Raw genomic sequence first — 25,677 nt, forward strand, 5'->3', positions numbered from 1 at the left:
GATCTTGGTGAAAGACTCTTTTAATGTACTGTTGGATTTGTTTGCTATTATTTTGTTGAGAATTTTTGCATCCATGATCATCAGGGATACTGGCCTATAATTCTTATTTTTAGTGGAGTCTTTGGTTTTGGAATCAAGGTAATGCGGGCCTCATAGAACGAGTTTGAACTTTTCCTTTCATTTATATTTTTTGGAACAGTTTCAAAAGAATAGGTACGGGGGTGACTGGGTGGCACAGTTGGTTAAGTATCTGACTCTTCATTTCAGATCAGGTCATGATCTCACAATTCTTGAGTTTGAACCCCATGTGCAGCTCTGTGCTGACATGCAGAGCCTGCTAAGAATTCTCTCTCCCTCTCTCTCTGCCCCTCCACTGCTTGCCCTCTTTCTCTTTCTCTCAAAATAAATAAACTTAAAAAAAAAAAAAGAATAGGTATTAATTCTTCTTAAAAAGTTTGGTAGAATTCCCCCAGGAAGGCATCTGGCCGTGGACTTCTGTTTGTTGGGAGATTTTTGATAACTGATTCAATTCTTTGCTGGTTATCAGTTTGTTCAAATGTTCTATTGCTTCCTGTTTCATTTTGATAGTTTAGATATTTCTAGGAATTTATCCATTTCTTCCAGATTGCCCAATTTGTTGATGTTTAGTTTTCATAATATTCTCTTATAGTTGTTTGTATTTCTGTGGTGTTGGTTGTGATCTCCCCTCTCTCATTTGAGGTTTTATATATTTGGGTCCTTTTTATTTTCCTTTTTATAAGTTGGGCTGAGGGTTATCAATTTTATCAATTCTTTCAAAGAACCAGTTCCTGGTTTCATTATTCTGTTCAACTTTTTTTTCCCCTATATCATTCATTTCTTCTCTAATCTTTATTATAATTTCCCTTCTTCTACTGGCTTTAGCCTTCACATCTTGTTCTTTTTCGAGCTCCTTTAGGTGTAAGGTTAAGTTGTGTTTTGAGATTTTTTCTTGCTTCTTGAGATAGACCTATATTGCTTTATAGTTCCCTATTATGACAGCTTTTACTGCATTCCAAAAGTTTTGAACTGTTTTGAATTCATTGTCACTTTTCCATGTATTTTTTTTTTTACTTCTTTAATTTTCTGGTTAGCCCATTCATTATTTAGTTGTATGTTCTTTAACCTCCATATGCTTGTGGTCTTTCCCAATTTTTTCTTGTGGTTGATTTCAAATTTCATAGTGTTGTGGTCAGAAAATATATGTGTTATGACCTTAATCATTTTGTATTTGTCCAAGACTGATTTTTGACCTTATATGTGGTCTATCCTGGAGAATGTCCCATGTGCACTCCAAAAGAATGTGTATTGTTATGGGTTAGGATTAAATGTTCTAATATATGTGTTGAAACCACCTGGTCCAGTGTCATTCAAAGCCATTGTTTCCTTGTTGATTTTCTGCTGAGATGATCTGTCCATTGTTGTAAGTGGGGCGTTAAAGTACCTATTATTGTACTATGATCAATGAGTTTCTTTATGTTTTTTATTAAATTTTTATGTATTTAGGTTCTGTCAAGTTGGGAGTATAAATATTTACAATTGTTAGATCTTCTTGTTGGACAGACCCCTTTATTATGATATAGTGAACTTCTTCATCTCTTGTTACAGCCATTGGTATAAAATTCAGTTTTTCTGATATAAGTATGGCTACTCCAGCTTTCTTTTGATGTCCATTAGCATGATAAATCGTTCTCCATCCCATCACTTTTAATCTGCAGGTGACTTTAGGTCTCAAATGAATCTCTTAAAGGCAGCATATAGATGAATCTTGTGTTTTATCCATTGCAATACCCTATCTCTCTCTCTCTTTTTTAATGTCTATTTTTGAGAGAAACAGACACACAGAACCTGAAGCAGACTCAAGGCTCCAGGCTTTCAGCACAGAGCCTGACACGGGTCTCAAACTCACAAACTGTGAGATCATGACCTGAGCTGAAGTTAGACACTTAACCAACTGAGCCACCCAGGTGCTCCCCTATGTCTCCTGATTGGAGCATTTAGTCAGTTTACATTCAGAGTGATTATTGATAGATATGAATTTAGTGCTATTGTATTACCTGTAAAGACAGTGTTTATGGAGATTTTCTCTGCTCCTTTCTAGTCTTTGTTGCTTTTGGTCATTCTCTCTCACTAAATAGTCCCCTTTAATATTTATTGCACAGCTGGTTTAAAGGTCACAAACTTCTTTAGTTTTTGTTTGGCTGGGAAACTCTATTTCCCCTTCTATTCTGAATGACAGACTTGCTGGATAGAGTTTTCTTGGGTGAACATTTTTCCTATCCAGCACATTGAATATATCATGCCACTCCCTTCTCCCCTGCCAAGTTTCTATGGAAAGGTCTGCTCTAACCTGATTTGTCTTCCCTTGTTAGTTAGGAAGTTCTTTTCCCTTGCTGCTTACTTATATCTGTATTTTGCAAATTTTACTATTATATGTGTTGGTGTTGGCTTGCTTTTTTAAATTTTGATGGGAGTTCTCTGCACCTCCTGGATTTAGATGTCTGTTTCCTTCCCCAGATTAGGGAAGTTTTCAGCTATAATTTGCTCAAATAAACCTTATGCCCCCTTTTCCCTCTCTTCTTCTGGAATTCCTATGGTATGAATAATACTATGCTTAATGGAGTTGCTGAGGTCTCTAAGTCTACATTCATGTCCAATACTTTTCCTCCCCTCTAGTTTTAAGCTTCATCATTTTCCATAATTTTATTTTTTATATCACTTGTTTGTTCCTCTGCCTTTTCCATCCTTGTCTCATTACATTCAATCAGTTTCACATCTTGGTTATAGCATTTTTTATTTTGGCCTGACTAGTTAAGTCCTTTATCTCTGCAGTAAGGAACTCCCTGGTGTCTTCTATGCTTTTCTAAAGTGCAACTAGTATCCTTATTAATCTTATTTTAAATTCTAGATCTGGTATATTGCTTATATCTGTTTCCATTAGATCCCTGGCCATGACCTTTTCTTGCTCTTTCTTTTGGGATGAATTCCTCTGTCTTGGCATTTGTCTAGGTCTCTGTCTTTTTCTGAGTGGCAGGAAAACTTGGTATGTTTCCTGATCCTGAGAGTAATGACTTTATTAAGAAGAGGTTATACACTATCCAGGGCCTGGAGCTTCAGGAAATATCTTGTGTATGTATCTGTGTGCAATTGCTGCTGTGTTTTGGCTGAGAGTGGATCTTAAGCATCCTCATGCACACGCAGAAAAGATAACTATGTGAATTGATGGATGGATATCTATCTATCTATCTATCTATCTATCTATCTATCTATCTATCTACATAAAGAGAGAGAGAGAGAGAGAAGCAAGGTGAAACCAACTAAATAATAACAATTTATGAAAAGCAATCCTTACCTCTACAAAGGGAAATCAGGTACTTTTAACCTTGTATGATTTCATTTCTTGTGAGGATCTCCCTACCTCTAAACAATATACTTTCTTCTCTAAGATATAATTTATTGACTTTTCCTAAAAACGAGAATTTAGGTCACTTATAAGACTTCGTCTTTTTTTCTCCCCCTCCTTTCCTTAGTTTGATGAATTTATATACCTTCATTGTTTATATTTACAATCCTTGATAATATCATTTTATTCATAACAGTTTTTTATTTTATGTGTTAGTTATATCTTTGCTTCCATCTATATATGATGAAAAGATACCCACTTTCACTCTTCTGCCTTTTAGTGCTCTCTCCATGTCTTATTCATACTGCAACTTCTCTCCACTACATCTTCTTTTTTGTTAAGATAGGTAATATTTATATTATTCTCAATAATTAAATCCCCCATACTTATGTTATAGGCTGGTTCTGAAAATAAGGATTAATAAATAGCATTTTAATTATTATATCACTGATATAATTAACCTATGTAGGAAACATACATGAAGGAAACATTTCCTGTAAAAAGTTGAATTAGAGTTTAGACATGGTTTAAAGTGTCCATAGATTTATATGGAAAACAGCACATTATGGACAGAAATATAAACTAAAGCAATGTTTAATCTCAGTTTGATAAATAGGGCAATGAGAAGTGATTTCATTCTGTAGTGTAAATAATTAGAGTATATATATATATATATATATATATATATATCTTTCATATACACATATATGCATATGAAAATATATACATCCATCATTCACATAGTTATCTTTTCTGTGTGTGCATGAGATCTACTCTCAGCCAATTTCAAGTATGTAATACAATATTATTAACAATAGTCACCATACTGTATATTAGATACTCCTAGAGTTTATTCATCTTACAACTGAAAGTGTGTGCTCTTTGACTAACATCTCCCCATTTCCTCTACCCCTCACTGCCCACCATTCATTTGTTTCTATGAGTTTGATTTTTTTCTAAGATTCCACATATAAGTGATACCATCCAGTATTAGTCTTTCTTATGGCCGAAAAATATTCCATCATATATAAATCTATCTGTCTATCTTCCTATCTATCTACCCAGCTATCAACATAGATACCACATTTTCTTTAGTAATTCATCTTTTGAGGGACACCAACATTGTTTCCATATCTTGGCTATTGTGAATTATGCTGCAATGATAATGGGAATGCAGAAATTTCCTCAAGATAGTTATTTCATTTCCTTTACCTATGTAACCAAAATAAATAAATAAAAGGCATTCTTTATGAAACTGTGTATGTAATGTACAGAAATAGATATAGATATAGATATAGATGATATAGATACAGATAATGTCAAAGTTTACAAAAGTTTTTAGTTTATACATTTTGCCAAATTACTATAAGGCTTATGCCAACATATGATTTCATCACCATATCCTCCTTGTAATAAACCTATTTTAAAAGTTTTGTCCAATTTTATAAATTTAAAATTTACCTTATTTTAAATTATTTTAGGTTAAATATAATTCACATATTTATGAGTCATATCTTTTATGTGGAGAAACTGAATTACCTGTTCATGTCTTGTTTTCATTTTCTAGGATATTTGGGTCTTTATTCTGTATAATGTCTTAGGTATTATTTATATATAAATGACATAATATTTTTGTTTTTTTATTAGAAATGTTTACCCAATTATCCATTTATATTTCAATATTATTTGGGACATTTTACTGATCTACAGAATTTTTAATGTGGTTCAATTAAATAATTATTTTCTATAAGTTCTTCCTTTTTCTCCAAGGCTTGGAAAACCTTTCTCAATCTTAATATAAAAGATTTGTGCATATTTTTCCACTTGTTATGATTTTAATTTTACATTTATTACTCTATCCAAAATTTATTTTTGTGCATAATGTATGGTGACATAAGTGAGTATAACAGGTCTGTTTCAGAGTATTCTTTCTGTGGCTTTTATAATTACACCAACACTAAATTAGCTTAATTGTAGTTTTGTATATTTAAGTAACTGGTAGGGCAAGAACTATTTATTTTACTGCTTTTTGGATAGTTCTATAAAATAATATTTTCAAGCTATAATAAACATTTTATTGCTTCTGGAATTTACACACAATGTATGATTCTTTCATGTATATTATTAAGTCACTGTGATTTAAAATATATTTGTTTGATGTCTCGGTAGCAAAAGATATCACAAATCTTGATGACACATATATCACTACAACTAAAATCATGAAGCTATGGAAAGCAAACATTCAGAGAGCTCCAACCGAGATCATAATTTGATTTCCCAATTTCTTTGTAAAATAATATGCTAATATGATACATAGAGAAGATTCCTAAGGGGAGGAGATATTAGAAATCTCTTTAGGTTTCTAAACTCACTTTTTGGCAGTTTATGAGAAACTAACTTTTCCATATTTACTTACCAAAACTTCTAGACCTACCCACCTACAACTTTCTAATACTATAGTATTTGTGTTTCTTCTACCACTTGGTTTTAAGCACCTGCCACTCAGAGAAACTTAGGTTTCAGTACTTTGACAAATGTTTCTAACCCATTGTAAACGTTGTGCATCATTTTCTACATAATTACCTTGTGAAGTCTGTCATCTCCATCATAATCATACACATCTTCTTAGCCAGAACAATGATATCATTGCTTGTATCATCCCATATTTCAATCTCAGCATCCAGTTTACTCTTTACTTTCTTGAAATCAGCAACTTGCTCAGCAATCTTTTCCTTTTCTGACTCAGGCAACTGAGTCATCTTAGCCTAAAACACATGATAATTATATTTATAAGCATTCCATTATATCAAAGAGCATTTTAGGCAGAAGTGGTCATTATAGGATATTCTTAAACTCATTCATTCAAAAACACAGATGTGTTTTTTTTAAGTGATATAATCAAAACTTTCCAGGCATAATTTTTCATATGAAAAATTTCTTAAATTATGAATGTTTGCTCTAGAACTGAGAATAACAATGTATAATTTGGTGTCTGACATATTTAAATCTACTCCTTAATATAAATGTGAGATTTCTCAAATTTCTTTTTTTTTTAATTTTAATGCTTATTTATTTTTGAGATACAGAGCATGAGCAGGGGAGGGGCAGAGAGAGGGAGGCACAGAATCTGAACCAGGCTCCAGGCTCTGAGCTGTGAGGACAGATCCCAATGCAGGGCTCCAACTCATGAACCCTGAGATCATGACCTGAGCCAAAGTCAGATGCTTAACTGACTAAGCCACCCAGGCACCCCGAGATTTCTCAAATTTCTGATGCAATACAACTTTAAATTAATTCAGACTTAATATAATACATCTCATATATTAGAAAAGCATATACTTTATTTATTTAAAGTTTATTTATTTATTTTGAGAGCGAGTCAGAGAGAGAGAGAGAGAGCATAAGCAAGGGAAAGGCAGAGAGAGAGGAAGAGAAAATACCAAGCAGGCTCCATGCTGTCAGCACACAGACTGATGAAGGGCTCAATCTGATGAACCATGAGATTATGACTTGAGCCAAGATCAAGAGTCAGATGCTCAACAGACTGAGCCATTCAGGTGCCCCAGACATATATTTTATCTAATTGTACCAATAGTATGCTTCAAAAGGTGGAAGTATAACAAAATTATCTTGAAATGTCTATTGACATTATGTCTATTTATCCTTGTATGTATATACATTCAGATAGATCCTTATGCAAACATTGAATATATACTGCAAAACAATAATAGTATACATATATAAATCATATGTATTAGATAAACACATATTTAAAATTATAAGGATGTATATGTGTATTTTGTCATCATGTACACATTCAAATATGCATGTATATAAAAACTACTTTGAGGGGCGCCTGGGTGGCGCAGTCGGTTAAGCGTCCGACTTCAGCCAGGTCACGATCTCGCGGTCGGGAGTTCGAGCCCCGCGTCAGGCTCTGGGCTGATGGCTCAGAGCCTGGAGCCTGTTTCCGACTCTGTGTCTCCCTCTCCCTCTGCCTCTCCCCCATTCATGCTCTGTCTCTCTCTGTCCCAAAAATAAATAAACGTTGAAAAACTACTTTGAGGGAAGAGTAAAAATGTTATGGACAGGGTTTATTAAGGCAGCCCTCACTAATTAGCATCCTGAGTTTTGAGGTGTTCTTCTATGAAAAGTAGGGTTGATGTGTTGGCATAGTACTATTCTTTGAATATATCAAATTTTGTACAATATGCAACGTGTATTTTCACTTGCAATTTGAAATGTGGGATGGGTAGAATACCATCTATACCCCTAAACCACCACATTCACAGCCTTAGCATCTGGGACCCATAACCATCTGTCAAATAAAAAAGAATCTTGAAGTAAAAGTGATTCAATAGTATCAAGGCCATAAAATCTCACACGACAGTCTGGGCAATCATACTCTCAAAAAAATTTCCATATACATTCTAATAAAATGAGTACATGAGTCTCAGAGAGGGTAGTTAAAAAAGGATAAATCATTTAAGTAAATGTTACTTATTAGATTATTATCAAAGAATATGTGATATTTATAATACCTATATATTTCCAGATTTCCCCTATACATGTGGAAGTAAGGAGAAATCATCTCAAAAAGCATCAAAATATTCTGAACACTAGGCTCAAAATAGTTGAAATACACTTTATTGAATCAATAGTGTATAAAAGCAAAAATGCTTAAATTACATGAATGAAGGAGTTATAAGAATGTTCAATGGAAAATCCAGCAAAATAATAATAATCAAAGAACCAATATCAAGTATCTAGCATTTATTATCTATTTAGTATCAGGCTAACCCAGGGTCTAAAATAACTTGGTGTCTCTGAAATCTCAGCGTTAATTATCCATTCTTCAGTTCTAACCTAGTCATGAAAATAAACAATGAGGCTTTCCAATTTGAAGCTTCTTCTAAATTCCTTAGCATAATGTTTGACACACATTGAATGATCAATAAATGATGGCTATCTGCTATTCAGCAAGAAAATTATCAAAATATATTAACATATCTAGCACTTAAAATTTGCATACTTGGGGCGCCTGGGTGGCGCAGTCGGTTAAGCGTCCGACTTCAGCCAGGTCACGATCTCACGGTCCGTGAGTTCGAGCCCCGCATCAGGCTCTGGGCTGATGGCTCGGAGCCTGGAGCCTGTTTCCGATGCTGTGTCTCCCTCTCTCTCTGCCCCTCCCCCGTTCATGCTCTGTTTCTCTCTGTCCCAAAAATAAATAAAAAACGTTGAAAAAAAATAAAAAATAAATAAAAATAAAAAATTTGCATACTTGCACTATTTTATTTGAAGAATTAAATTAAGTGCAGAGGAATAGGCTTTTTAATTTATTTTAATGTTTATTTATTTTTGAGAGAGAGAGAGAGAGAGAAAGAGACAGAGAATGAGCAGGGAGAGGCAGAAAGAGAGGGGGACAGAGGATCTGAAGAGGGCTCTGTGCTGACAGCAGAGAGCACAATGCGAGGCTCAAACTCATGAACCATGAGATCATGACCTGAGCTGAAGTCAGATGCTAAATCGACTGAACCACCCTGACGCTCATAGGAATAGGCTTTTAACTGATGAGCTATACTCTGAATACAGTTTGTAGTTTCTTCTTCACATTTCTCAGGAAATGTGGCCTGTTAAAATAAAAGCAACCCTTACTACTGCTGGCATACAGCAAGGAACGTAAGTGAAGATACAGCTCACTTATGTCTGAAATCAATAGTATGAAAGCTCATTAAGTAAATTATAAGATACTAACCCATTAAACTAGCTCAAAAATTGAAATAAATTTTCTCCGTCTTGACTACTGATCATTATCATTCTCTCCATTTTCATAAAAAGAAGTGTTTAAACTTTCAAATAATAATAGATGTAGGTAGATTCAAATGGGACCTCTTCTTATGTCTCATGTCTTCTTGTCTCAGAGATAATAAATCCATGAATCTGTATATAATAAATAATTTTGAAGTATGCACTAGCATATCATGAAAAATTACTCACTATCCTCATAAAAATGTTCAAACTATTCAAGAGGGGATCTGGGTAAGCGTATTCTAAGTTCTATTCCTTGGAATGCCACTGTTTTCCAATATGACCTTTAGTAAGTCATTTAACCCTCTTGTCTAAGTTTCTCCAGACACAAAATGACAGTAATTGCAACTGCTACCCACCTGCCATGCAGGGAACAGAGTTGATTATTGGATAACACCAAGGCTGACCCTGTCACGGACTGGAATCTCATCGGTTGCACTCGATTTCCTTAATAACATCTCAACTCACATGCTGAATTATAATCACCAGATGTTTACTTCTGACAAGATAAGGGCCAAAAGTTGGGCAATAGTTTATAAAATTGAAAGGCCTAGTGAATTCTGACTCTCCCACAGGAGGAACCACAACATCAGAAAAGCATTAAATTACTGACTGACACCTCTACTGAAGATTTTTAGTGCTTCTGTGGATGATTTATTATGTGCTATTAATCAATTTGAGTCACTATGAAAATTTCAAAACAGAACTTAAGAGAATACTTGATATTTTGGAATTCTGAGCAAAAATTCCTTTTGTATAAATGTGTGCAGAATAAGCAAAGAAATAAAGATTGAAACAAATCAGGTAAATGGAATCTGATGCTATTGCTGGCTGGCAGTATGTCTCCACTCCTGCCCAGATATATAGACTCGAACTGTGATATGAATAGCTATCAAACATTTTTTGAGTCACTTCCATCTGAATGAGATTTTATTGTGTGTTAACTGATTTTTGAAATCTCTTGCTAAAAGCAAAAATAGCTAACACTTATATAATCCAGACACTCCCTAGGCATCTTACATGTATTAAACTTCACTCTTCATATTAGCCCTATGAGGTAAATATATTATTACCCTAACTTTAATGGATTATGAAACTGAGTGTCCAAAAGGTTAAGTTATTAACTCAAGACTGTAGTGTTAGCAAGTAGTAGAACCAGTATGCAAACCTAGAGACTCTAGCCTCGAGTTTTTGTCCTATTACTATGCCAACCAACATGAGCAATATTGCCCATGATATATCAAAATATTCATACTCAATGGTGTTTCTCTACCACCTTCTACTTTTGAATGCAATTATTCTCCAAAGTGTAGTCACATATTTTCTAGAATCTGTTTCCTCATCTATAAACTAGAGACAATGATATTTGCCTCACAGCATGCCTTATAGATCAAATGAATAAATGTGTAGGAAGCACTTTTTATTTTCTTTATTTTTTTTAATTCCAGCTGTTAACTTGCAATAACAGACTCAGTTCACTTTACATAATGATCCTCAGAATTCTATTTCTAGTGTTACCTTCCTTTTTCAATAAAAGTTGTAATCTTCCATGACCATTTTAGGCATTTTCAAGTATATATATATGATATACAATATATTTTATAAAATTATCTCTAAAGCAGGGGGTAGTAAATTTTTTTCTGTAAAGGGGAAAATAGTAAATACTTTATGCTTTGCAGGCCACACCATACTGCTCTACCATAATACTTAGTTCTGCTGCTGTTGTAATGCAAGAGTAGCCAAAGACACTGTGCAAACAAGTGAGTGTGGCTGTGTTCCAAAAAATTTTATATGGACATTGAAACTTCAATTTCATATCATTTTTATGTGCCTAAAATATTATTCTGATTACATCTATTCTAATTTTATTCAACCACTTAAAAATGTAAAAAACATTCCTAGCTCAGGGGCTGTACAAAAATTGTTGGCGGGCCAGATTTGACTGCTGGCTATAGTTTGCCAACATTTGCCAAATCCTTTATCCTCTTGAGTTTTGTATTTCTCAGAAGTACTGCCTGCCACCCAGTTTGAATCTCTTTTATTTATTAATTTTTAAATTTATTTTTACTTTTTTTATTTATAATTATTTTTGAGAGAGAGAGACAGACAGAGACAGATCATGAGTGGGGGAGGGGGAGAGAGAGAGAGGGAGACACAGAATCTGAAGCAGGCTCCAGGCTCTAAGGTGTCAGCACAGAGCCTGACATGGGTTCGATCCCATGAACCATGAGATCAGGACCAGAGCCAAAGTCAGATGCTTAACTGACTGACCCACCCAAGCGCCCCTTAAATCTCTTTTAAAAACTTTTTCTCTGGGGCACCTGGGAAGTCAGAAGTCAGTTAAGCACCGACTTTGGCTCAGGTCATGATCTCAGGGTTGGTGAGTTTGAGCACCCGCATCTGGCTCACTGCTGTCAGCACAGAGCCTGCTTTGGATTCTTGGTCCCTTTTTCTCTCTTCCCCTCCCCTGCTCGCTCTCTCTCAAAAATAAATAAACATTAAAAAAAAAAAAAAAAAAGACAAAAAAAAACTTCTTTCCTTTCCTTATGTATCCCCTTCTGTTAGGCAGAAAGCTGATCCATTTAATCTCTAATACTTTAATCACATCTGTCTCTTTGTCTGTATTCCCAGTACTACTATACAAGTTCAGGTCAATTTTCTCTTTCTTTTTCAATCCTTTTGTCTTGTTATCACTTTGTATAATCTTTCTGATTTTAATAGCATTGTGAAAATCTTCAACTAAAGACAGGAGCTTCCATGACTCCTTACTGAATAAAGAATATTAATTCCTCAAATACCACCCTTGAATTTATTTAAAGTAGAAAATTCATATAGAATCTCAAACAGGCTCCATGACTAGCACAGAACCTGATGCAGACCCTGGGATCATCACCTGAGCCAAAATCAAGAATTGAACACTCGGGGTGCTTGGTGGCTCAGTCGGTTAAGTGTCCAACTTTGGCTCAGGTCATGATCTCATCATTTGTGGGTTCGAGTCCCACGTCAGACTCTTTGCTGACAGCTCAGAGCCTGGAGCCTGCTTTGGATTCTGTGTGTGTCTCTCTCTGCCCCTCCCCTGCTTATGCTCTGCCTCTCTCTGTCTCAAAATAAATAAGCATTAAAAAAATTATTAAAAAATTGAACACTCAACTGAGTGAGCTACCCAGATACCCCATAATTATTATTTTTTAAATTTCAGAACATGTTATCATTTCTCCCCTCAAAATGATTCATATTAGTCTGTCTTATAATCTAATTATTCATGAACATGTATATCCTATCTTACTTGAGAAAAGGACTTTGAAAGCAGAAACACCTTTCAGAATAATAGTAGTCTCTCTCTCCTTCTCATATACATGCATACCTATATGTTTATGTGTGTTTTATTATTCTCCTTCCCCCAGAATGTAAGTTTCCTGAAAGTAGGACATATATATGCATGTATATAAATGTTTATAGTTGCTAATAGAAATAGGAGAGAGATGGGGCGCCTGGGTGGCGCAGTCGGTTAAGCGTCCGACTTCAGCCAGGTCACGATCTCGCGGTCCGTGAGTTCGAGACCCGCGTCAGGCTCTGGGCTGATGGCTCGGAGCCTGGAGCCTGTTTCCGATTCTGTGTCTCCCTCTCTCTCTGCCCCTCCCCCATTCATGCTCTGTCTCTCTCTGTCCCAAAAATAAATAAACGTTGAAAAAAAAAATATTAAAAAAAAAAAAAAGAAATAGGAGAGAGATAAAGAATAGGCTTGTAGGATCAAAATTTTATAACATGAATCTTTCATTTTAATTGTCATCTACATTTACACACTTTTCAAGCTTCTATCTCTACAAGGTAGAAATCAATCTCTCCCATACATTTTCCTGTCCACTTTCAAACTCGGGTCCTCAGTATTCCTCTAAGACTGTATTAACAGCACAATAGTTCTTAACCTTCTTTTCATCTGCTTTTTATTTCATTATGCTCATTACTCCTACCTAATGTGTTAATATGCTTACATTATTTATTATAAACACTTTCATGACTTTATCTCTTTAAAAGACCAAAAGAAAAGAAAAACACAGTACAATAGGAAAAATGCAAAAATAGTTGTCATACAGACCTCTATCCAAGTTCCAACTCTGCCAAGTGCCAGCTTTGTAGCAAGTACCTTAAGCATCCTCAACCCCAATTTTATCACATGTTAAAATTATGATAAATTTATTAGGGGTTTTCTTTTCTATTTTTTTAAATTTTTATTAAAAATGCTTTTATTATTTATTTTTGAGAGAGAGAAGAAGACAGAGCATGAGCAGGGGAGTGGCAGAGAGAGAGGGAGACACAGAATCCAAAGTTGGCTCCAGGTTCTGAGCCCAATGCGGGGTTGGGGGGGGAGGCTTGAACATGTGAACTGCGAGATCATGCCCTGAGCCGAAGTCAGATGCTTAACTGACTGAGCCACCCAAGTGCCCCAGGGTTTTCTGACAATTCGAATTATATCTGTAAATAACGATGCCTGGAATATATTAGGGACTTAGTAAGTGGTACTATGATTGATGTATATAAATGCCTTCACCTGGCCTCCAAAATGTCCACGACATTGTGGTGAAGGACAGTTTATACATTAATCTAGCTACCTTACAAAGCTTAGGCAGGGACGAAGTAAATTATATTGAGTAAATATATGCCATGAGCAACAAACCATATAGAAACACAGGGTCATTATAATTCTCTTATTCTCAGAAGTTCCAAAAGCCAAATTGCTTATTTAGCAGATAAGGAAACTGAGTCCCAGGAAAGAGAAATGACTTGGAAAATATTAGCCAACTGGTTAATATCAGATTTGTTTTTTAAATCCATGTGTTGCTGTTAGTGGTTCTCTCTTCCCACAAAATTGTTCTGCTTTACTTAGGTATAACTTTTTCATGGAAATTTAATTCTTAAGTAAATCATATAACTCTTTTACTTTCCTATCTATAAACCTGAATGGAACACAGAAATAGTATATTATTAACATGTAAGCCACAATTACTATTTTTTTATTTTATAAATACTAGGAATTCCTAACCAATTAAATATTTCTCTTGTGAATGGGTAGCTAGAACTTGAAAATTAAATTCGAATGTACTGCAAACTTTTAACACATGTGCATGATTTTTGCATAATGGGTAAATATTTTTTTTTATTTTTCTTATTCTCATCTCCAGAGTTTATCAAATTTAATAGTAGCATTTATGCACATGTTTTTTTTATTTTTTTTTTATTTTTTTGGTTTTGTTTTTGTCTTTTTTTTTTTTTTTTTTTTTTTTTTTTTTGCTAATAAGCCCAGAGGCATTTGGGAAATGGGTGCATTTTAATATATAAGAAATATAAATAGTATGACATTTTGCCGGAGTTTAGAAAATCTGAACTGCTGCTGGCAGAAATTCAACTTAATTAAAATCTGGAGAACAAATTCATAAAAAAGTATTATGCATTGATATTTTAAGCATACTAAATTGTGATTTCAAACATATTCCTGAGAATTCATTAACAAAACTTTTCCATAATATTTTAAAATGACATTTAGGGGTTGGAATTGAACTTTGCTTTAAAGACTGATATACATTTTTACATTTTTATGCACATTCCTTTAAATCAAATTTACAAATATATTAGCTTTAAAAGTCTCTAAGTTTCCTCATCTGTCAAAGATAACACTCTTGCGACCTCATGAGTTACACTCACAGATCCCTTAGGTGTAAACTATCTTATTTTATAAAACCTTATAGGCTTCAAGAGTGGCTCAAAACAGCTTACTTATCAAGCTTACTTAATTATGTTCTATAGGTAATAATAATAATGACAATTAACATTATTTATGCTTCCCATGTGCCAGTCATGTTGCTAACCACTTTTGAAAAATTATGCTAATTAACTACTATTTAAGGTAGATATTATTAATATCCACTTTTAACAACCATGGAAATCAAGCCTATAGGGAACACGTGCATGTCTCCTATAAATGAAACCCTCCCCAACGTTTCTGTTTTTTTTTTTTCCATCCATCTCCCTATATATGGTTTCATTTGCAAGAAGTTTTTTAGCATGAGGGTTAATTTCAATTTGAGAAAGAACGCAATATTTATTTGTGAACTCAATTTGTGTCCTTGTTCTAGAAAAAAATAAATGCTGCTTTGGGAGTCAACTGGAGAAATTTGAATATAAACTGGGTATGAGGCAAAATTAAGAAGGGATTGCTAATTTTCTTCAGATGTTGCTAATTACTTTGAAGTAGTTCAGGGGGAAAAAAAAGCATATAGCACACTAGCATTGGGTTAAATCTGCTATATCTAGGTCATGGAAATACAGACATACACTGTCCCAGTGTGTTTAAGTTTTTCTGTGTCTTTGATTTTTTCAAAATAAACAATAAGAAAACAAATAGTATGCTTTATGTTCTTGTTTACTGAAGGTATTACAGCTTTTATAGGCCATACAATCTACTCTCTTCTCCCAAAATGCCATTCTATCTGCAACATCCCTAAGGATGCTCTGCTTCTCTTCGGTCATAAGTGAAAGTCCAGTGCTAGGTTCTTTGGGACTAAGAGATCAAGATAAGATAAGATAAGATAAGATAAGATAAGATAAGATAAGACAATATATAGTAATATAGTACCTATAGTATTACATAGTATAATACGTATGTGTGTATATGTATGTATATATACATACATATATATATATATATATATACACACACACATATATATATATGTATATAATAACCATTGATTTAACACCAAGCCTTTAAAATATTTCCTCTGGTTTCTTTTTCACCAAAGTTGGTGGGTTATTATAAGTTGTCCTCCAAAACAGATAATCTCAAAGAAAAGAAAATGCTTTGTCAAGCTTATATGAGTATTCTGATTTAAATAGTCCTATATATTTGCTTTATTTTTTAATTAAAATGTTGCAAGGACATAGATGAATCTAATTTCACATGCATTGTGTTTTCTTTACAATATGATTCCAGGTTTTTAAAATACTTTTGTCTTTTGGTGTTGCCAAGACTAACAATACAGAAATCCTCATATTTTCAAAATCACATAGCTATGTAAAACAAAGAAACAATTCAACAAATAAATATTGGAAAGGCTGTGAGAAACAAACTGTAGAAGCCCATTCATTTTATTCAAAACAGTACCCTTAGGATGTGACTCAGAGCCTAGTAACTTTTACTTCTCACACAGTTGAAGTTTGGTTACCTGAATTCCACGCCCCTGTTTACAGTAAACTGGAAGTAGACAAGAGATGTGCTAGTCTGAGGCCAAGAAAGGGAGGGAAAATCTATCAAGGAGGATACAGAAAGCTCAGATAATTGGGGCCCTTTCAGTTTATGAATAAGCTTGCCTGCTAATATCACAAGTACCTCTATCCTATCACTGTATATTACAGCATAGTACAACAATGTTTGGTCATAATATACACAATGAATCATCTGCAACATCATCACCCAGCATTTACTGATTTTCTACTGCATTGTGGAGTTATACGGCACTGTTCCTGCTCTCAAGGAGCTTAAAATCTCCCAGTGCAGAAAATGTCAAGTTATTTATTATTACTCTTTGGTAAATTAGCATGCACGGAATACAATTTGAAAACCAATTCCAGTAATTATTTTTTAAGTTTAAAAACATATATTTTGGTTCAAAATAACTTGTTCTATAAGAGTTCTAGGAAGCCAACTGTCTTACTAAATATGATTTTCATATATCTTTGATGGTGTGATATTTAATGTTCACTTATAACTAATTAAAATATTTTGTTAAAGATAAAATCTTGACAAGTATATGAATGGTGTATCACTAAAATTGCTATAATTTGAAATATAATTCTACATCTCTACTATTTCTTTGTTTCATTGCTTCTTAATTATAATTTGTAATAAATAAAATTTTATATAATTTATACATGTATTTTACATAAAACTGAATATAAATATAACATATTTGCCTTCAATAGTTTATAGGAATTTAAACACTACAGTCTATCTTTCTAACATTTTTCTTGGGAAAAATAATCTGAGGAATGAGGCATAGAATTTCAAATATTCATGACATTTGCTTATATTATGCTTATATATACCTACATTATTGTGATTTAATATAGTACCATGATTAATAATCTATAGCGATATGCTGATAATAACTGTCATCACATACATATGGCAAAAGAGATTGAAAACATTATTCTCATTATGTTATTATTAGTTGAATATGGATTATGTAATCCCTAAAGAAAAGCAGAGTTAGAATTTTGTATGATATATACCCTGTCTACCACTTACTAGGTATTTTAATATATTATATATGTATGTGTGTGTATTTTTTTTTTGGAAAATCCACAAATATTTTTTGACTATATTACTGGTTAATTGACCATGTTTTTGTTCACTTGTGACCTAAGACCCATAGTTACGTTATCATATTTTGGAATTTAAATAAAACTGAGTCAGGGCACCTGGGTGGCTCAGTCGGTTGAGCGGCCGACTTCGGCTCAGGTCATGATCTCGCGGTCTGTGAGTTCGAGCCCCGCGTCGGGCTCTGGGCTGGCAGCTCAGAGCCTGGAGCCTGTTTCGGATTCTGTGTCTCCCTCTCTCTGACCCTCCCCCATTCATGCCCTGTCTCTCTCTGTCTCAAATAAACGTTAAAAAAAATTTAAAAAAATAAATAAATAAAAAATAAATAAAACTGAGTCAAACTCCTTATCATACATCCTTGAGAATAGCAAATTCCCTCCCTCAAGCGCTCTACTAATTTCTGAGGGCTTATAATCCCATAGGCCATGTTTCTGCTCTGCATTTGTGTCCTCCCTGATCTATTGCTTTCAGTTGAGACTAACCTCCTCTGTTCCTTTTTCACTATATTGTAGTGACTCAACATTTTAAACATTTACGAATCATCCACATACATAATTTGTGTGTATGGAAAAATTTGTGGAAGTGTTTAGGAGTAACGTAGGAACTTTACAAAGTGGGAATGGAAATAACACAAAATATAATTTATCTGGTTTTCATCTGATGATGTAGAAAATTGGATAAAACACTGCTCCCACATTGAAGACAACACTAAGTCCAAAATCTAAAAGTTCATGACTCTTTTTTTTAACTCATCAGAGTAGTCAATGAAAAATTGAAAAATTTTGAATTGAAAAATGAAAAATTTTTAACAGTGAGGACATGTTAAAAAGAAATAGGAGACAATACAAAAGGTGGGACAATTTGGTCAACAAAACAGAATTAAAATCCATAGACTACAATAAGTATCTATGAGTACATAATGATAGAAATAAATAATTGAATAAATAAACAATGCAAAAGATGGGACAGTTCTTCCTTATAGTTCTAATTAACAAATGCAGATGAAATAAAGAAAATAGAAAATCACTGTTAGACAAACACCAATATAATAACTGAGGCAAGATTCAGTGATGAATATGAAAATTAGTAGATAAATATTTGAGAAGAAATGAGACTTGAATAGTCTTAAAGCATTTTCCCCAAGATATTTAATAATTACAAAGAAAAAAATAACAGTACTTTACAATGGTGAGGAAGCCAACAACCACTACTTTAACCACGTGACAAAGGCCAGCATCACCAGAATTGTGATCTACTGACATCTTGTACCTCTGATTTGATGGACTGAGGTCACATGAATTCTATGGTAGGTATCCCCTCTGAAAATGCATAACCTTAAAATAATCATGAGAAAAAAAAATCAAACAATCTAAATTAAGGGACATTCTATAAAATACCTGATATTCTTCAAAAATATCAAGATCATGAAAGAGAAGGAAGGATAAGGAATTGTCCTAATCTACAGGAGACTAGTAAATGTGACAGCTAAACACAAATGTTGGATGTTGGCTTTAAATGTAGAACAAAAAAGAACATTAGTGGAAAAATTGATGAAGTCTACAGTCTAATTAGTAGTATAATACCAATGTTCATTTCTTGGTTTTGACAAATAAACCTTAGTTATGCAAGATGTCAACATTAGGAGAAACTGGGTGAAAAGTATATGAAAATTACCTGTACTACAATTGCAACTTTTCTATATATTTTTTTAACTAACCACAGCCATCTAACATGATACCAAATCATATATATACAGGAAAACCCTGGATTGTGAGTAATTTGTTCTGTGAGTGTTCTGCAATACAAGTAAACATTTCTAAAAATTTTTAACTTCATAACTGACATTGTCTTGCAATACCAGTAGTATGTGATACTGAACATCACATGATCACCACTGAGCCAATGGTTCTCTCTCTCTTGCTGTGGGATTGTGGGTGATCATCTCCCATGCTTGGATGCTTGGTCTCAGGTTACGGTGTTTGCCAGAAATCAGTGATTTTTCAGAATGTTGGAAAGTGCCCACAATTGGCACTAGTGTATTGTTTTGTCACTTCAAAGCACCCGTGGACAGTCCTTTGCTTTTCTGTACAAGAGTAAGCTTAGGAATGCTTTGCTTCATTCTAAATCAGACTGCCTGAAGATATAGACCCTCTCCTCTACTGCCTTATTGCCAGTTACATTAAATACAGTATATGACAAGAGTTTATTTTATTTTTAAGCTTATTTATTTTGAGAGATAGAGAGAATAAGGTGAGGAGGGGCAAAGAGAGAGGGAGGATAGAGGATCTGAAGAAGGCTGACAGCAGAAAGTCCGATGTGGGGCTCAAACTCACGAACCATGAGATCATGACTGGGGCCAAAGTTGGACACCTAACCAACTGAGCCACCCAGGCACCCTTATGATAAGAGTTTATTAATACTGTACTGTGCTCAACATCTGTGCGAGTGTATACGATGGCCCCCGTGCAGAAAAAGATTCCACTGAGCCAATAGACAGCAGTGATTCCGTTAGTGATAGTAAAAGTCATCCTACACAATAACCCTCCCTATTGTGTCCCTCATACTAGCCACGAAGGTTTTCAAAGGTAAGTGTGGGTTAATTCATTTATTTTCTTTATATTTTATATTTTCTTTATTATTTTATTTTATATTACAGTATTATAATTATTTTTATATGAATATTTTTGGGTTGTGGAATGAATCATCTGAGTTTCCATTATTTCTTATGGGGAAATTCGCCTTGATACACAAGTGCTTTGGATTAAAAGCATGTTTCCAGAATGAATTATGCTCACAAACCAAGGTTTTACCGTAACACATTACACAAAGTGTTACAAACGAAATAATGGCAGATGCAGAGTAATATGGTCTTGGTAAAAAGGCATCTAAAATCTGGCTCATTATTGCATCCTAATTATTTTTTACCCTCTGTATTGTGGAAACCATTTTAGTATTTATTACTTACCATGCAGGCACTCAGTTGGACGTTATTGTGTCCAAATATAACCATAGGTGGCCAAGTCCCAGAGAGAAAGGATTTTTCTTTTCCAGTTCCCTGAGAGCCCACTTCTCCAACTGATTGACACTAAGAATGGTACTGTCTTCAGAAGAGACCAAATGTACTTTCCAAAAATGTAGCATTACAGGCTCCACAAGTGTGCCTGGCTACAATGTTACATAAAATAGGCACAATTGTAGATTATTCCCACATGAATAGATCTTCCATTACAATGGTATTAGTTTTTGATCCTCCTGCACTCAGCCCAATGTTTTGAAATTTACCAGAAACCGAATTTGATTTCTAATACTGGGTTACCTAGAAAAATGTAGGCTTATTTAGTAAGTAAATAAATGTGATTGGCTGTCAAGGTAGTGCCTATAGTAGATGCTTCCTAAATAAACATTTTTCTCAGTAGAATTTTTGCAATTAAGAAAAAAGATCATTCTTAGAAAAAGAACTCATCTTGATGAGTTGAATATGTTTTATTTTTATACACACTGCATATTTCTATTTGCTCTAAGCCTCCTTAAGCTAAAGATTAATTTAATAAATCTCCAGGTAAAGTCTGAACTGTTTTCTCAGAACACTGTATGTTAATTAATTGGAATTTAAATAAAAACTTGAAGAAAAAAAAGGAAATGTTTGGAACAATTTGTGAGAGGCAAGTTTCATACGTACATTTCAAAGGCATGTTTCAATGTTATGTATCTAACATCCATCTATCTACCTACGTGTATTTACTTATTTAAGATGATGTATAACAATCCAACTAAGCTTCCTTGGGATTTTATAGGACAGAACACTGGGGCACTAATAAGGAATTGTTCTCCAGAGACTTTCTGGACTCTACCTGATAAGGGTAAGAATCATTAAGAAATCTTCCAATGGAAAGTGATAAAGCCTTCCTTGTGAATTTACAAAGTGAGGCAATATGTGATAAATTGACTCTGAAGAACTCACAAAAGAATCTTTCCTACTAGTTCCTTTTTCCAAGATTGAGCTTTATGATATTTCAAAAGAACACACACACATACACAAAGTTTAAAAATATTTGCCAAACAAGAATAAAATGAGATATTCACTTCAAAATTTTAACGTTGTATTTTTATTCACTATTATTAACAAAATGATTATATTAGCGAGAAATAAATTGTGGGGGGAAATAAATGACAAGAAATGTTACCTGACTGAGAAGCGCTGAAGTGAATTTAACTCATTCACTTCCTGGCCTAGATTGGAAGTCTACAAGTCATTTTAGTCTCAACATGAGTTTTCTGTATAGTAAACTTACAATTGGTGTTGGTATATTTCCACCAGTTATCATCCAATCATTTGGACCAGAGAAATTTTCTTTTTCTTTTTTAATTTTTTTTAATGTTTATTTATTTTTGAGAGAAACAGAGACAGAATGTGAGTAGGTTAGGGGCAAAGAGAGAGGGAGACACAGAATCCGAAGCAGACTCCAGGCCCTGAGCTGTCAACACAGAGCCTGATGTGGGGCTCAAACTCATGAGCTGTGAGATCATGACCTGAGCCGAAGTTGGATACTCAACCGACTGAGCCACCCAGACACCCCAAGAGCAATTTTCAAAGTTCAATTCATGTATACTGGAATAGATTATAGTTTATCTGTGTAATGAGTTAATAGTATGCTATTTTGAATAATCTGTCTCCTTATTTATAATATAACCTGATTGTTTACCTTGTCTTGTTTCATTTTTTTTAATTATGATAAAGAAAAAAAAAAGGAGAAAATATGGAAGAGTGTTCCCAGAGAGTCACAATGTTGGCATGTTATTCTGACTATTCAAGCAGTTCTCAAAGAATTCAAGTTTAAGTGCTAAAAGCAACCAGCTCATTTTTATATATTTAAGCTTCCCATAACACTGCCTATAGTATCATAATTTTCCAAATAAATATCACAAGGACTGATATGTTCTGAAATCGACTGCTAAATTACATTGTCAGATCTCAATTAAAGGACTCTTCCCTCCATGTGCAACTCAGAGCAATCTAATTCCTTTCTTTTGTTGCACTTCCAAAGAAATTATTTTACATGAGTATTTATGTAAAAATCTGGTACAATTAGTGCCTGAGACTCAAAATGTATAAAAACATTTCTTTGCTGTTGCAACAATGAAAACAGAGGGTTAACGGCAATACCTTTCCCCCATCAGCAGCCCTAGCAAGCCACTCACTGTGTATAAATTAAATCCATATGGTCAGAACACATAGTGAAATTAAATAAACAAAACGTAATTCTTCTTGTCTTCTGAATGTGAATTTCAAGAGGCAAACATCTGGATCCGAAAGATACTTAGCAGAATATAAGGTTTTTCCACGTAAAATTCCATTCATGAACTAAAAATGAGACTCTGCTCAAGAGGCAGCATCTGACACATGAGCCTATCTTAGCACTGAGAATATAGATAAAGCTGTGCTTATGGATGAGCACAAACAGATAATAAAATTAAGGCCTCAATGAGTTAAGCTTTCAAAGGTAAAACTCCAGGGTGTTTGCAGGAATCTTTGCAAAAGATATATATACCATGTCTGTTGCAGCCTCAATACAAACAGCTCACAAAGAAAATCTATAGTAATTAGAAACATTTTCAAAGTAAAAGATGAGATAGACTGTTTTCTTTTTCTAAAGGTACTTAAACAGGGGATTTCACAGGCCCACAAAATTTTAAAAAAAGTGGGGGATAAACATATGTCTCAAATTATTCTCTTTTACCAAGTAAGGTCATAAAACACACACCCATACACACCCACACACATTCAAAACAAAAAAGAAGGGAGAAGAAAAACTTTAACACATAAAACCTTACCATTCACTACCACTATCAATTTTTTTTAAAGAAAGAAGAATTTTGAGACGCCTGGGTGGCTCAGTCAGTTAAGCATTTGAGTCTTGATTTTAGCTCAGGTCATGATCTCAGGGTTCATGTGATCCGGCTCCGCTTTGGCCTCTGTGTTGACAACGTAGAGCCTGCTTGGGAGTCTCTCTCTCACTCTCTCTCTCTCTCTCTCTCTGTCCCTTCTCTGTTTGCACTCTCTCTGATAATAAATAAATAAACATTAAAAAGAAGAAGAATATTTTTTTTAATTTTTTTTCAACGTTTATTTATTTTTGGGACAGAGAGAGACAGAGCATGAACGGGGGAGGGGCAGAGAGAGAGGAAGACACAGAATCGGAGACAGGCTCCAGGCTCTGAGCCATCAGCCCAGAGCCTGACGTGGGGCTCGAACTCATGGACCGCGAGATCATGACCTGGCTGAAGTCGGACGCTTAACCGACTGCGCCACCCAGGCGCCCCAAGAAGAAGAATATTTTAACATAAAAATAATTAGGGAGGACCCAAATGGAAAAAGGACAAATATTCCCAAGAAAGAATGGCTGGTACCATGATTGGTTTCACCTTGCCCCTACCCTCTCAGCCCCATCTCACTGGCAATCTCCTGGGATGTTTGGTTGTCACAACTGGGGTGAAGGTGCTACTGGCCTCAACTGGGTAGAAGCCAGAGATGCTGCTAAAGGTCCTACGGGGCATGGATAGCCCCCACAATAAGAAATCATCTGATCCAGAATCTCGATAGTACAGCAGGCCTAATGTTTTGGCCAAGGGTCAGTGGACACTGGCTCAGACTGCTCCCCAGATGTACTAACCAGATTATGGGGCCAGTAATATTGATAGTTAGTTAGATATGAGCTGGAAGCAAAGGTGGTGATAAATAGGGGATATATTAGAAGACTGAGGGCACAACATCCTGACTTTGTGACTTTTACCATGCTGGCCTTATGGCTTCCAGTACACTAGGTTGATAGACTAAGAGCCACAGGGTTCAGAACATGTGCCCTCCTCTTCAACCTCTGCCTCAGGGTAACCTATAGCTTCATTATTTGATATTTACATTGTGGTTTTCATACCACCACCACCTTTCCACCACCTCCCCATGAAGGAAGATGTCCATGACAAGAACATTGTAGGACTCAAAATCCTCCCTTCCAACCAGCAGGAGGAGTCCTGTGATGATTGGAAACAACCTCAGTGAGAGACCACCATAGCCATGACTCATAACATATGCAAACATAAAAGGAAAAGACACCCTTAACCCCAGTGCAAATGCCACCTGTGACCCTGCCTGCTCTCCCATTTTGAGAGTATACTGTCCTTAATAACCTGCTTTGTGCTTGGTACCTTCCTTCTGGCTGTATTTATTCAGGCATGGATCCTCATGTAAATCTTTTGTGGGAAATCCAAGAACCAAGACCATTCACAAAATGCAAACTCTCCCACCAGTAACAATATCTGGTGTGTTAGTCTGTCTTTCGACTTTTATTTTGGTTTCACCTTACCATTTTTAATAATAACTCTGCAACAGACTTGCAGTGGTGAAGTTCTACACTATCATTTAGGACCAGACTGAAAAATTAGTCACTAACTAGAGTTCTAGTACTTTAACACAGATTCCATGTGTTTATTAGTTTGTGGAATGAATTTATAACCATGGTTTTTCTCTGAATAGTAAAACTATAGGTAGCTATTTTTTTCCTAAAATTTATTTGGACCATATGGGTATATAAAGTTATGCATAAATAGTATGGTGGAATTCTTTTTGTCTGTGTACTTTCATACATAGTACTTGTATATTTACAGCATACTGTTTTATACACCAAAGATTTGAAAGTGATATTGTAGTGGTTGTCCTTGAATACTACATATATATGTGATTATTTTTACAAATTATATTACAAAAACGGATCACAGTATATATATGGTTCTGTTATTTCTTATTTTTAAAACTCAATATATGGTATTTCAATGTCTGTAAAATGTAGCTTCATCTCGTTAAATATTTTATTTCATTGTATAGCTCCAGTATCATCTCTTTCCAAGTTTTCAGTGGTTATCAGGTATTTTCCATACACACACACACACACACACACACACACACACACAGAGGCAGGTAGGTATCTATGTTCATATGTCTCTGTGCATATATTTATGTGTATTGAGTAGGCAGTGATATTTTTGTACATCTCTGCAAATGTATCTGGAGGAAGAATTC

At 34.6% G+C, this 25,677-nt stretch overlaps 1 protein-coding gene across 6 annotated transcripts in view; it reads right to left on the reverse strand.

Annotated features, from left to right (window-relative positions):
• CTNNA3 (catenin alpha 3) overlaps window positions 1–25,677 on the reverse strand; it is a 1,783,011-nt gene that overhangs the window by 148,259 nt on the left and 1,609,075 nt on the right. For all 6 annotated transcript variants that reach the window (XM_045040980.1, XM_023240490.2, XM_045040981.1 and 3 more), the window contains one exon: window positions 6,005–6,186. In XM_045040980.1, the coding sequence (XP_044896915.1) occupies window positions 6,005–6,186 (182 nt within the window). The remainder of the gene's footprint in view (window positions 1–6,004; window positions 6,187–25,677) is intronic.

The sequence above is a fragment of the Felis catus genome, chromosome D2 (genome assembly GCF_018350175.1).
Source record: "Felis catus isolate Fca126 chromosome D2, F.catus_Fca126_mat1.0, whole genome shotgun sequence".
NCBI lineage: Eukaryota > Metazoa > Chordata > Mammalia > Carnivora > Felidae > Felis > Felis catus.